The following is a 15,009-nucleotide window of genomic DNA, read 5'->3' on the forward strand; positions in this document are numbered from 1 at the left end:
TAAGGCAAAGGACAAAAAATAATTAGTTATTGGAATACAGTCAATTTCATTTCCACATTGAGATATCAAACACTATTTTAAAAACTGTAATTACAAAATGGAAATGCATTTTTACCACCAAGTACTCTAAATTTTCTGTCTTCTTGAAGTGAAGAAGCGCATAGATGACACAAGAAGTCATTTCTGACTGTTGCAGATTCTGTAGCACCAGGCACGTGCACTCTTATATATTGAAATCCTGAAAGAAAACAGCAGTACGCTAAATTTGCTTCCAAGTTCAGTCATCCGTTTTTAATTAGTTTAATTCAAAGTATAATTAATTCAGTTTTGCATGTGCGTTCAGAGCGGTTTAATTAATTTATTGCATGCCTCTTTCTTGTCAGGGATTGTGACATGGATGCTTACACAGATAATTTTAATACATGGCAATTACAATGACAAAACCAAGAAAAAACCGAGCCAGTTTCCATTGAGTCAGTTCTGACTCATGGTGACCCCAGGTGTCTCAGAGTAAAATTGCCCTCCATAGGGTTTTCATGGCTGTGACCTTTTGGAAGAAGACTGCCAGGCCTTTCTTCTGAAATACCTCTGGGTGGACTCAAACTGCCAATTTTTCAGTTAGTAGCCCAGAACTTAACCCTTTGACAGAGGTATTCATTTACAGAGTGCAGAGACAGAATAGAGGAAGGACATCCAACCCAATGAGAGGTGAGGATGAATGGAAAAAATTCCCTGTAGAAGGACTGAACTAAACTTAAGTCAAAAGAATGAGAAGAAGACATTACATGGAGAGAGGTCAGCACGAGCAAAAACAGAGTCATGAACTAATGTGTGAGAAGAACAAGTAGCTAAGCGTTACGGGAGTACCTGTTGTTAAATGGAACCAAAAAGAAAAATATTTCAAGATTATACAAAGTAAACGTATAAACATTAGGGCACACCGAATTTTATTCCATTCTTTCTATTCTGTGAACATTTCATAATGAATGGTAACCATGATTTAGGATTAAATAATACATTGCTCAATGGTTTGATTTTATATTCTAATATTTACCTTGTGAAAGAGGGCATGCTTCATCTGAACAAAGGAATCTTGCACCCTGTGTGTACTTGGTTACAGTTGTCATTGCAATCACAATTCCTTGCATCACATAAAATCTTTGAGATGTATAATCGAGTGGAAACTTGCAAAGATCAAGACCATAACTTGGCAGAGGAGGTAAATGTGTTAATTTCAGCACTATATTAATCTAATAAGAAAATAAAAATGGTATTAATAAAAACCGCAGATCCAATTGAACTTGCATTACAATTAACAAAAGTATCTAAGTGTAGAGTAAAGGAAATCAAGTAAATGATTTAGGGATCAAGGTTTTAAGCATAAGAGGAGAGATACAAGTATAAAATTTAAAAAGATAATTAAAAACCTTATAATTTTACATTTTAATCAGAAATATCATTATGAACTCATTTTTTCTTAAAAATACACATCTCCTGGCTATATCCACTGACAAGATTTATAAAACAATGACACCTCAATAGCAATAAACACTCTTAGAGCCCAGATTGTGATCTCCATGTATCATCTCTCACTAAAAGTTATCAGAACTCCTTGGGAGAAATGGCTGATTCTGGGTCTGGGGCAGAAAATGTAACACAAGGATCTGGGACATCTTCTTGTTCCAGAAACCAAGGGAGCTATAAAAAACTAATGGTGGAGGGCTTTCTGGTTCAAGTTAGACATCTATGCACATAGGAGGGTAGGGAGTGCCTTTTTGGGACATGGTAGCTCCAAGTTGGTAACCATCCCAGACCTCGCCTAAACTATGCGCCTCTTCGTTTTTATCCTTTTTGCTATAATAAAACTATTATAATCAGAACTCCCAAAAAGTTACATAATTAATGAAATTCATATTAATGAAAACAAAAGACCATGGCTTTCATCTTTGGTGCCTTCTCTCTTGTATCATTAACTCTGAGGGAAGCCAGCTGTCATGTTGTGAGGCAGTCTGTGGAGAACTTCATGTGGTGAGGAACTGAGAGAGGCCTCCGGCCAATAGCCAGCAAGGGACTGAAATCTTTCAACTATAACATGAGTAAGCTTAGAGGTGGAGCCTCTCCTAGTTCAGGCTCCAGATAAGACTTCAGCCCTAGCCAACAGCTTGATTACAAATTCATGAGAGAGCTAAAGACGGAAAATCCAACTTAGTTACTCCCAGATTTCTGATGTACAGAAACTGTGATATAATAAATATTTTTTGTTTTAAGCCTGAAAAAACCCAAGCTAGTGGGATTGTGTCAAAAGGACACAGGAACAAACTTGAGACTCCCAATGACCCAAAATAGGATAATATAAACATCAAAAAGAATAACAGTGATTCATTGAAACATTTCAGATACATAAAAGTTCATGAATTCCTAGTGATATTAATTTTTTTTTAAATTAGTCATTGGTCATCATTGGAAGCTGCTAGGATTTTAACTCATTACTCTCTGAATACTGATAAAGAGAAAGAATCAAACATTTATCCTGCCTTTCCTGTACAAGGTATATTTCAGGGTAGCCAAATAGTTGACAAAAATTTCTCTCGTAGAATAATTTCAGTTAATAAATTCAGAAAGAATGCTATAATTAGAAAATCACAGATTTTTAACTCCTAAGGGTTTTTTTTTTTTTAATTAAATAATGGATCTAGGCAATGATTATTAGTGGCTGCTAAAACCATCCAGTGATGGGAAACTCTGTAATGAATTGATCAAGCTGACATCACCTGAACCCACCTATCAATGGTGGCATTACTAAACGTGGCATAAGAGATATAATAGCCTTCTTGATGTAGCGCAGAAGGAAATACATGACACTAACTATGATGGATTCTCATCAAAAGAAGTTAAGCCTGAATCTAAGCAAGTCTTTAGAGCCAACCCCCATTTTATAGAAAATCCGGGGCACAGAGGAATAAGTTAAATAACACTACAAAAGAAAGCAGACAAATCCAGATTGTAAGACATTTTACAGGACAAGTAATTTCTTCAAAAAGTCAATGGTATAAGAACGGGAAAGAATGGTATAGATTAAGAGATTTAATGAGACATAAGAACCAATTATAATGTTTGTACCTTGTTTGGACCTTGATGTGAACAAACCAACTGCTTTGGGGAAATTTAAATATGGACTACATGTTAGATGATACAAAGGAATCATCGATATTTTTAAGGGGTCATAATGGCAATGTGGTTATATAAGAAAAATGCCCATATTTTTTAGAAGTAGATCCTGAAGTATGCAGGGGTAAAATGACAGAATGTCTGGCCTTTGGCATTGATGATGCAGGTATGGCAAAATCTTGTAAACTACTGACTCTGAGTGGTAGGTATACGAAGTTTCCTTCTATTATTATCTTTCCTTTTGTATATTTTTGAAATGTTTCAGTATAAAAACATTTAATGTTATAAGTAATGATATAGGAAGTAAAGATATGTGTAAAATATTCCATTGAACTTTGAAAAAAATTTAGTATAATTTTTAATAAACAAAGTAATCTATGAATATAAAAATATTTATGAGTCATTTTGAAAGTATTATACCTTAGTTTTCTTCATTAAACTAAAACTTACTTGAGTTTCAGTCTGTAATTGTCCAATTAATGAAAGAGTCTTAATAGCAATAAAACACACCTGTGATTTGAAACAAACAAAAAAGTTACCAAAAATTCCATGTGGCATAAAATTATTTCTTTCTTTAACTTACTGACTGAAAAACTTGAGCAGCTTTCAAGGGCTGGTGTAAAATGTGATTTCCAAGTTCAGCATCTAATTCAACAACATCAGAGGGATTTATTAAAATATTGAACCGATAGACAGCATAACTTTGTTTTGAATCTGTAGAAATAAACAATTCTAAAAGTCAGTATAGTTACATGTAAGAATTTATTTTAAAGTTTCTAAAATAAAGTTACTTTGCTGAACATACCATTGTAATACTTGCAATCTTCAATAAATTTTTGGAGGCCTCCACTTCTGTCAAGATAGATAAGAGCTGCCTCTTTCATTTTTAGATTTGACATTATCTCCTAGTTAATTATGCTTCTCTATTACTAACTGATTAAATCACTGCTGCTAGTAAATAAGTACAGGCAGTGCAACTCACAGAAAGGATGAGAAAACCTAGAAATTAAAAAAAATTAAATTTTACTTTTAAGTAAAGACCTCTGGTAAAACATTACAAACTATTAAAATTGAGGGTGAAATAAAACTAGTCAAAATACTAATTTAAAAAAATTCCTAACCAAGGGGAAATAAAGCTTTGTCTTCTTTTGCCAAGTAACATTTTTATCAACATATGTTACAGAATCCTCCACAAGACAACAAACTGAAGAACAGGAGCTTACTTCAAATATTACTTTACAGAGTAGATACTTGAAAAAATGCTTGTTGAAATAAACAATATCAGACAGCGAGGTCCATTTTTAGGTATTGTTTTTAAAAACAGAAAGTGGTAAAAACTGTTTCATAAGTTCAGTCTAAGTAATAGGGTAGTAGAAGGAGTACTAACCTGGGAAATCAGAAAACGTAGTTCTAGACTCAGCACGTTTCCGGGTTGCTTTGGGAAAATCACCTGACCTCTGTTGGCTCAATATCTTCATCTGCAGGAAATGAAGGGGTTGTTTAGATGATTAAGAACTCTTTCCAGCTTTAAACCTTGTGTCAGTGACCACATTAAAACATTAAAATTCATTTAAAGACAGTAAACGTTAATTGCGAACAATATATGCCAAGCATAAAATGATTATGATTGGATTTGGCCTTCAAGGAGTTGCCAATTAAGAGAAGTCAGAAATAATGACTAATGTATTTATTCGTTATCAAATACTTACTGGCTATCCACTAATTATCAGATACCAGACTGTCCTAGGCATAGTCCAGGATACAAAAATGGGTAAAATATGGTCCCTATTCTTCAGAAAGTATCCAGTGAAGGACATCAAACACATAAACAATTACAGTATAATGTAATGCTGTAACAGAAACATGAATATACTAGGGAGCACAGAAAGAACAACATATATGAAATATTTCACAAAATTTGGAGGTCATGCTAATATTTTCTATAATCACATCTAGTTTTAAGACATTTTGATTGAGTACAGTGGGGTCACAGAGAAGTTAAGAATTCTACTTTAAAGGTGACATTTGATAGGTGAGTAAGATCTCACTAACTGGAGGAGAAGGAGAAGAGGAGAAAGTTTCCCAGAGATAGGAGTTACCCCTCCCCCCAATTAATATTGTTTCACCCAATTATCAGTCCTGCTCTACTGGAGCACACCCCCTACTACCTGGAGTCCAGACCATTTTCCAAAGGAAAGTAATTTGAGACTGTCCTTTTCAGTATTTAATAGGAGTGAAACCTCAGAGTTTATTTCTCTGTGGCCACAAAGTCAATGATCTTAAAGTGTATGTTGTGTTCAAGACATCTCATCCCTGCTACATTGCAACATAGGTTTCTGGGGCTGGATGAAGGGGGGCTATCAATAATGAAATGGTTGGGGAGACTAGATTATGAAAGCTCTTGAAATCTGTGATGATTAAAGGGAAGCCATCAAGGGCTTTTTTTTTTTTTTTTAAACAGGGGAGTAACACTGTCAGATTTTTATTCTGGAAATCAGTGCCTGCTGCCAGTGTGAAATATGGATCAGAATCAGTTTCTAGCTACTGCAATAGTGATGCCCTGAATTAAGGGATTAAGAACCGAATGGAACAAAGGAGATGGATTCCAAACTTTTAAAGATTTCACGCTGGACCTGGTGACCAGCTTGTATAATATGGAGAAGTGGTCAAAGGATAACTGAGTTTTTAATACGGGTGTGGGTAGATGATGTTGCCCTAATGGAAATATGAAATCCAGGGAGAAGAGTAGGGAAATGACAAGGAAAAATTCATTTGAGATATGTTGACTTTGGCGGGCTCCTGGCACACCCAAATGGATACATCCAGCAGAGTGACATAAATCACAGCCTGGAGTTCAGAACCATAGAAGCATCTAGAGACAAAGCTCCGGAGGTCACCTGTGTAAAGCCAGAGTCCTGAATAGTGGATGCACTTTCAAGAATGGGAAAGTGGGGAAAAGGTCACGGAAGGCTGTGAAAAAGTATTTAATACGATAACTGGGATAAAATTTTCTAAGTCTTCCCACAGCCTACAGAACTCCAGCGTTGGTTCACTTGCAACAGGAGTCAATTCTTGTCTTCTCCGCTTGTGAGGGGACAAGAGCAGGAAGGCTGAAAACACCTCACAACCAAAGAGCATGAAAGCGAGTCAGGCCTCACACCCTGGAAGACAGATCCCATCCAACCACAGCCGCAACCTCCCCTAAGGCTGACCTCACAGCTCTACACCCCGCAGTGAACTCTACCCGCGTCACACCAACCCAGCCTGACCGCCGGCGCGCGCCGCCTGGAGACGCCAATTGAGAGAGCATTCCCCCGCCCCCTCACCTGCGCATGCGCGTACCCGTAGGCGGTGCGGGCGCTGGGGCTGCCGGGAAACCCACCGAGGCGCGAGGCTGGACCAGTGCACTCTTCTGTCGCTGTAGTGGAATAGCTGTGCCTGTGCTCAACAGCTTTAGGTTTTTTTACCGTTGTTCCCTCCTGCAAGGCAAAGAAGATATAGGACATCCTTTGGCTTTCATTGTTAGCACAGACCAGGGTGTTGATGTTTGTTTAAAAGCTTAAAATTTTTGCTGGTGGGAATTTAAAATGGTACAGCCCTTTGGAAAACAATTTGGCATTTCCTCAAAAGGTTAACCTAGAGTTACAGTATGACCCAGGATATTGTAAATGAAATGAAAACGTTTGTCCACACAAAGAAGTTAAGAATGTTCATCATTATTCATAATAACCAAAAAGTGAAAACTCAAACGTCCATCAATTGATGAATAGAAAAAATGTTATATGTCCAGGCAATGAAATACTTAGCTACAAAAAAGAATTAACTGCTGATACATGCTGCAATATGGTGGACTCTTGAAACCATTACACTAAGTGAAATCGACACACACACACGTTGTATGATTCAGTTTACAAGAAATGTCCAGAGTAGCCAAATCCATAGAGACAGAAAGTCCATTAGCGGCCCAGGGAGTGGAAGGAGTGAGAGGAAATGAGGCAGTGATGGATAAAGGGTACAGGTTTCTTTTGGGGGAGATGAAGTGTTCTAAAATTTCGAGAATTATATCTTAATCATGCTATTACAAACAACAACAAAGGCACAAAACTCAGAAACTGTGCCGACCCTTCCCCAGTTAGTATTACTTTATATGATTATCAATCCTGTTTCATTGTATGGGGCATGGAGATGTGGGGGAGGAGGGGCTTGGGAAGGAGAGGAGGATTGGACCGCTTTCCATGGAAAAGTAATTGAGACCATCCTTTTAATCTTTGATAAGGCTGTCTTAGTCATCTAGTGCTGCTATAACAGAAATATCACAAGTGGATGGCTTTAACAAAGAGAAATTTATTTTCTCACAGCCTAGTAGGCTAGAAGTCCAAATTCAGGGTGTAGCTCCAGAAGTCTTGCTCTTTCTGCTGTCTCTGGAGGAAGGTCCTTCTCCTCAGTCTCCACACCACCCTCCCCCCGCCCAGGAGCTTCTTAACGCAGGAACCCTGGGTTCAAAGGACATGCCCTGTTCCTGGTGCTTCTTTCTTGGTAGAATGAGGACCCCCACTCTCTCGTTTTTTCCTTTTATCTCTTGTAAGACAAAAGGTGGTGCAGGCCACACCCCAGGGAACCTCCCTTTACATTGGATCAGGGATGTGACCTTAGTAAGGGTGTTACAGTCCCACTCTAATCCGCTTTAACTTAAATTCACAATCATAAAATGGAGGATTACCACACATTACTGGGAATCATGGCCTAACCAAGCTGTCACATATTTTTGGGGGACACAATTCAATCCATGACAAAGGGTGACAAAATACCTTAGAGTTTCTTGGGGAGTGGAGAGGGGGGAATAGAATCTATATTAGTGTTTATTCTGTGCTGTCAAGTTGACTCCAACTTACAGGGACCCTATATGACAGAGTAGAACTTCCGCATAGGGTTTCCTAGGTTGTAATCTTTACAAGAGCAGATTGCCAGGTTTTTTCTTCCTTGGAACTGAGCTGCTGGTGGGTTCAAACCTTTTGGTTAGCAACCAAGCACTTAACCATTGTGCCACCAGTGCTGCTATATCAGTGGTGAGGTGAAGAAAATACTTTCCTGTGGTGGCAATCAATTTCCAACAGCAAAGGGACTGTCTACATTTTCTTGTACTGCAAGTCCATGGTCATGAATACTTAATTTAGATGAGAAGGATAGACTATGGTCTGGTGATGGGCCTTGTATTTTAGGACAGAATAAATTCTTTAAGAAGGTATCCATATATTTTGATGTTTTAATTAATCAGTTAATAATTATAAGAGTTCATTTCTGTGCCAAAGCAATAATGGATTTTTATATCCACTGAGTTCACTAAGATTTTCTAGTAGTTTGTTGTGCACCACAATTCACCACTCAAGACAGAAAGTAATACATCCTTTGAAATATCTCTTAGACATAGGAATAGAATTTAAAACCTCAAGTATTCAGTATTCTATCACCCATTGCAAGTTCTCTGAAAGTAGAATTTTATTGCCATTATGGAATGCTTAAAACCAAAAGACCAAACTCATTGCTGTCCAGTCGATTCCAATTCAGCAAGCCTATAGGACACAGCAGAACTGCCCCCATAGAGTTTTCAAGGCTGTAACCTTTAAGAAAGCTGACTGCCACATCTTTCACCTGTGGAGCAGCTAGTGGGTTCAAACTGCCCACCTTTCATTTAGCAGCTGAGTACCTAACCACTGAGCCACCAGGGCTCATGAAATACAGCACGTTATTACTAGACTATTACTGAACACCAGAAACAAATTCTCAGGGGTAAGTTGAGAATTAGGAAGTGCACAATAAGTTGAAAATTTGAAGTAGATATCTAATGTGCAAAACAAGTGTGTATTATGCAAGAAGAATTATTAACTTTTAGATACATTTGCATAGAGTCTTTGCCAGGCAGATTTATGACATTTAATACCTTTTAACCAATAGGTTCATCTTAATTTTTTATTTAGGGTATATGTGTGTATGTGTAAGACTCTTACACAAACCAGAGTCCCTCCCCTCCCAGTTTTTGTATCTCTTCCAGCAACCTTTTATAAAAGACCTGCTGTTATGCATTTTTGTAATCTTTACCCAGATTATCTTACCCCCCACCCTATATGCCTCACCTTTAAGTTTTTCTTTTGCTCCAAATTTCTGATCATTTTTATATGTAATATGGTAAAATGGCTCAAATACTTCTTTTAAGGTGGTAACCCAGTATTTTAAGGTGGTAGGATTATGAATAATTTCCATTTTATTATTTTTTTCCTTCCCTTTTATATAGATGACTTTTGGGGGGGTCTTTTAATATTTTTCACTGAGGTGTAATTTACATACAGCAAAATAAACAGATCTTGAGTTTTAAAGTCCAATAAATTTTGACAAATCTAATTCGTGCATATTGTTAGGGAATAGCATACTAAAGTGTTAGCAGTCAACATCAATGTATCATTTAACAAAGTAAACCATAATTTTTTCATTATTACTATCACTGAGGCATAAGACAAAAATCTAACACAGCAAGATGATATTAACTAATGTCTGCAAAGAACTGAAAGAACTCCAACACTCTTGAGATGAAATTTAAGCAGGCCAATTTTATTGTATATAAGTCTTCTGGATTCCATGAGTTAAGTGATAAAACGAAAACATTTACCATATTTTCATGCAGATAATACACGTGATATATGCTTTTTTTTGGCCAACTGTGTCACCCCCTAGGGCACTGTTTTCCTAGGTGTGCTGTGTGTGTTGTTTACTGGGCACATTATTTTTGAAAAATACAGTCAGTATTGACAACTCATTGTAGAGTTCCCCAGAAAGATTTAACTAAAATTGAATTAGAAATCTCTGCTCCCCAATAAAGCTAATAATGCTGAAAATATATTAGAACCTTTGATGAACCTATGAGCTACATTCCAGCATAAGACAGAATTTACTATAAAAGTTTACAAGTGACGTTTGAGTGAAAGATTTTCAAAATCACCAAACATGCCTGGTTCTTCCAGTAAGCAGGGTTATCTAAAACTAAAAACCAAACCCATTGCCATCCAATCAATTCTAACTCATAGCGACCCTCTAAGACAGAGTAGAACTGCCCTATAGGATTTCCAAGGCTATACATCTTTTTTGTGTGTGTGCTTTAGGTGAACGTTTACAGAGCAAATTAGTTTCTCATTAAACAATTAATACACATATCGTTTTGTAACATTGGTTGCCAACCCTGAGACATGTCAACACTCTCCCCTTCTCGATCTTGGGTTCCCCATTTCCATTCGTCCAGCTTTCCTGTCCCCTCCTGCCTTCTGGTCCTTGACGCTTGGCTGGTGTACCTATTAGTCTCGTATACATGGTTGAGCTACGTGTATTATTGTTTGTTTTACGGGCCTGGCTAATCTTTGGCTGAAGGGTGAACCTCAGGAGTGACTTCAGTACTGAGATAAAAGAGTGTCTGGGGGTCATACTCTGGGGGTTTCTCCAGTCTCTGTCAGACCAGTAAGTTTGGTCTATTTTTTGTGAATTGGAATTTTGTTCTCCATTTTTCTCCCACTTTGTCTGGGACCCTCTGTTGTGATCCCTATCAGAGCAGTTGGTGGTGGTAGCCAGGCACCATCTGGTTGTGCTGGACTCAGTCTGGTGGAGGCTGTGGCAGTTGTAGTCCATTAGTCCTTTGGACTAATCTTTCCCTTGTGTCTTTGGCTTTCTTCATTCTCCCTTGCTCCAGATAGGGTGGGACCAGTAGATGTATCTTAGATAGCTGCTCACGGGCTTTTAAGACCCTAGATGCTACTCAGAAGGCTATAAATCTTTATGGAAGGTGACTGCCATATCTTTCTCCTGCCCTTCAGTTAGCAGTTGAGTTGCTTAACCCCTGCACCATCAGGGCTCCTTAGGGTTATCTAGAGTGATGTAATTCTGTTTTAAACTATTTCCTAACGCTCATAGCAATCCATCACTTTCTGCACAAAATGTAAAATAGTTTTTTTCATTTGTAGGGACCTTGGGCTAAGCCACTGCTGTAAATATAACTCTCAAGTTATAAATCTCTATTGGCCTTTTTCTGTGTGCAATATGTGTTAAATTGTTCTATATCTTGACTTTGGATAAATTATAGGAAAAGTTATATTTTGAGAAACGATTTTTCTTTCTGGTGTAATTACATTGTAAAAGTAGGAATAATATAAAATAAAACAGCGAAATAAGAAATACCTTTGTGTCAGGATCCTTTTAACTACTAAATGATATGTTTTAAGGATTACAAATGGATGACTATACGATATTGCCAAGACACCTAATAGAGTAAATGATATAAATCTCAAATTGGAATGCTATCAAGGGAAGTTAGAGAGCAATTTATCTTAATATTGGTGAATAAAGGGGAAGAAAAGTGGCAAAGAAAGAACCCCAATCTTTTTATAGCAGTGAACCCTTTTGAGCATCTGAACAAAGCATGGGATATGGAATAATCTGCAAAAACCCACAAAAGTAGAAAGTTGCCTTTAAAAAAGCAAGTGGCAGAAAATTTCACATAAAAAATACAGTTAACTTCCAAACTGCATATATGACAAATTATCAGTTTAAACACACTTCATTGAAGAAATTATTCCAGTATCAACAAAAATGTTTCTGCACACATACTCCCACTTTTTATACAGTATGTAGTACATAATATTCTAAAGAAGGACTCAAAATATTTCTGTAGATAATCCCTGTACCAGTTATGTATGCTTAAATGATGTTGGTAATAATAAATTTTTTATAGTGATAAATTTTAGTGACAAAAATTCAGAATATTTAAATCACTATTCTAATATTTACCATTGCTGAAATAATACCTGAACAGTGTTTTTGGCTCCCTTTATAAATTTCTTATATGAAAAAATTATTTTGGTACCAGCACACCTCATTTTATTGTGCTTCACTTTAATTAACAGCTATTGTATTTTTTACAAACTGAAGGTTTGTGGCAACCCTGCATCAAGCAAGTCTGTAAGCTCCATTTTTCCAATAGCATGTGCTCACTTTGTGTCTCTGTGTCACGTTTTGATAATCCTTGCAAAATTTCAAACTTTTTCATAATTATTATATCTGTTGTGGCAATCTGTGATCAGTGACTTTTGATGCTACTCTTGTAATGTCTTGGGGCACCATGAACCGTGTCCATATAAGATAGTGAACTTAATAAATGTTTTGTGTGTTCTGACTGCTCCACCAACCAGCCGTTCTCCCCTCTCTCTCCCTCTCCTCAGCCTCCCTATTTCCTGTGATGTGACAATATTGAAATTAGGCCAATTAATAACCCTACAGTGGCCTCTAAGTGTTCAAGTGAAAGGAAGAGTAGCATGTCTCTCACTCAAAATCAAAAGGTAGAAATGATTAAGCTTAGTGAGGAAGGCATGTTGAAAGACAAGATAGGCTGAAAGCTAGGCCTCTTGCACCAAACAGCCAGGTTGTGAATGCAAAGGAAAAGTTCTTGAAGGGAATTAAAAGTGCTACCCCAGTGAACATATGAATGATAAGGAAGCAAAACAGCCTTATTGCTGATATGGTGAAAGTTTTAGTGGTGTGGATAGAAGATCAAACCATCCACAACATTCCCTTAAACCAAAGACTAATCCAGAACAAGACCCTAAACCAAACCAAACCAAACCAAACCAAACCAAACCAAACCAAACCAAACCAAACCAAACCAAACCAAACATGTTGCTGTCGAATCAATTCTGTCCAACTCACAGCGACCCTATAGGACAGAGTAGAACTGCCTTATAGGGTTTCCAAGGAGCAGCTGGTGGATTCGAACTGCTGATCTTTTGGCTACCAGCCAAGCTCTTAACCACTATACCCCAGTGCTCCTAACGAGGCCATAACTCTCTTTAATTCTGGGAAAGCTAAGAGAGGTGAGGAAGCTGCAGAAGAAAAGTCTGAAGCTAGCAGAGGTTGGTTCATGAGGTTTAAGGAAAGATGACATCTGTGTAACATAGAAGTGCAAGGTGACGCATCATGCACTGATATAGAAGCTGCAGCAGGTTATTTAGAAGATCTACCCAAAACCAACCCAGTGCCTTCGAGTTGATTCCGACTCATGGCGACCCCATAAGAGAGTAAAACTGCCCCACTAGCTAAGATAATTGATGAAGGAGGCTACACTAAACAGCAGATTTTCAATGTAGACAAAACAGCCTTATATTGGCCGAAGATGCCATCTAGGACTTTCATAGCTAGAGAGAAGTCAATGCCTGGTCTCAAAGCTTCAAAGGACAGGCTGACTTTCTTGTAAGGGGCTAATGCAGCTGGTGACTTTAAGTTTAAGCCAATGCTCATTTACCGTTCCGATAATCCTAGGGCCCATAAGAATTATGCTAAATCTACTCTGCCTGTGCTCTATAAATGAAATAGCAAAGCCTGGATGACAGCAAATCTTTTTACAACATGGTTTACTGAATATTTTAAGCTCACTCTTGAGACCTACTGCTCAAGAAAAAGATTCCTTTCAAAATATACTGCTCATTGACAATGCACCTGGTCACCCAAGAACTCTGATGGAGATTGTACAAGGAGATTAATGTTGTTTTCATGCCTGCACAACATCCATTCTGCAGCCCCTGAATCAAGGATTTTGACTTTCAAGTCTTCTTATTTAAGAAATACATTTTGTAAGACTACAGCTGCCATCAAGAACATTGTACATGAAGAAAGCAAAGGGTCATTAAAAAGACAGGAAAGAAAGAAAACACCAAAATGGATGTCAAAAGAACCCTGAAACTTGCTCTTAAAACAGAGCAGCTAAAGCAAATGGAAGAAATGATGAAGTAAAAGAGCTGAACAGAATATTTCAAAGGGAGGCTTGAGAAAACTAAGTATTATAGTGAAATGTGCAAAGACGTGGAGTTTGAAAACCAAAAGGGAAGAACATGCTTGGCATTTCTCAAGCCGAAAGAACTGAAGAAAAATTCAAGCCTCGAATTGCAATATTGAGCGATTCTATGGAGAAAATATTGAATGATGCAGGAAGCGTCAAAAGCAGATGGAAGGAATACACAGGGTCACTGTACCAAAAATATCTGGTCTATGTTCAGCCATTTCTGGAGGTAGTATATGATCAAGAACCGATAGTATTGAAGGAAGAATTCCAAGCTGCACTGAAGGTACTGGTGAAAAACAAGGCTCCAGGAACTGATGGAATATCAATTGAGATGTTTCAACAAATGGATGCAGTGCTGGAAGCACTCACTCATCTATGCCAAGAAATTTGAAAGACAGTTACTTAGCCAACCAACTGGAAGAGATTCATATTTGTGCCCATTCCAGAAAGGTGATCCAACAGAATGCGGAAGTTATTGAGTAATATCATTAACATCACATGAAAGTAAAATTTTGCTGAAGATCATTCAAAAGCGGTTGCAGCAGTATGTGGACAGGGAACTGCCAGAAATTCAAGACAGATTCAGAAGAAGACATGAAATGAGGGATATCACTACTGATGTCAGATGGATTTTTGTTGAAAGCAGAGGATACCAAAAAAGATATTTACCTGCGTTTTATTGACTACACAAAGGCATTTGACTGTGTGGATCCTAACGGATTATAGGTAACATTGTGAAGAATAAGAATTCCAGAACACTTAACTGTGATCATGAGGAACTCGTACATAGACCAAGAGGCAGTTGTTTGAACAGAACAAGCGGATACTGTGTGTTTTAAAATCAGGAAAGATGTGCATCAGAGTTGTATCCTTTCATCATACTTATTCAATCTGTATACTGAGCAAATAATCCAAGCAGCTGGACTATATGAAGAAGAACACGGCATCAGGATTGGAGGAGGACTCAAAACAGT

The 15,009-nt window shown here is 37.6% G+C and overlaps 1 protein-coding gene across 1 annotated transcript in view; it reads right to left on the reverse strand.

The window, feature by feature from the left end:
- The window catches only part of MCMDC2 (minichromosome maintenance domain containing 2), a 41,515-nt gene extending 37,413 nt beyond the window's left edge, over positions 1-4,102 (reverse strand). Inside the window, exons 1-5 of the mRNA XM_049853759.1 lie at positions 3,974-4,102; positions 3,752-3,882; positions 3,619-3,678; positions 1,055-1,250; positions 116-238 (exon numbers count right to left, since the gene is read on the reverse strand). Coding sequence (XP_049709716.1) covers positions 116-238; positions 1,055-1,250; positions 3,619-3,678; positions 3,752-3,882; positions 3,974-4,067 — 604 coding nt within the window. The 5' untranslated portion in view covers positions 4,068-4,102. The remainder of the gene's footprint in view (positions 1-115; positions 239-1,054; positions 1,251-3,618; positions 3,679-3,751; positions 3,883-3,973) is intronic.
- Between the last annotated feature and the right edge of the window lie 10,907 nt (positions 4,103-15,009).

The sequence above is a fragment of the Elephas maximus genome, chromosome 15, assembly GCF_024166365.1.
Source record: "Elephas maximus indicus isolate mEleMax1 chromosome 15, mEleMax1 primary haplotype, whole genome shotgun sequence".
NCBI classification, from domain to species: Eukaryota; Metazoa; Chordata; class Mammalia; order Proboscidea; family Elephantidae; genus Elephas; species Elephas maximus.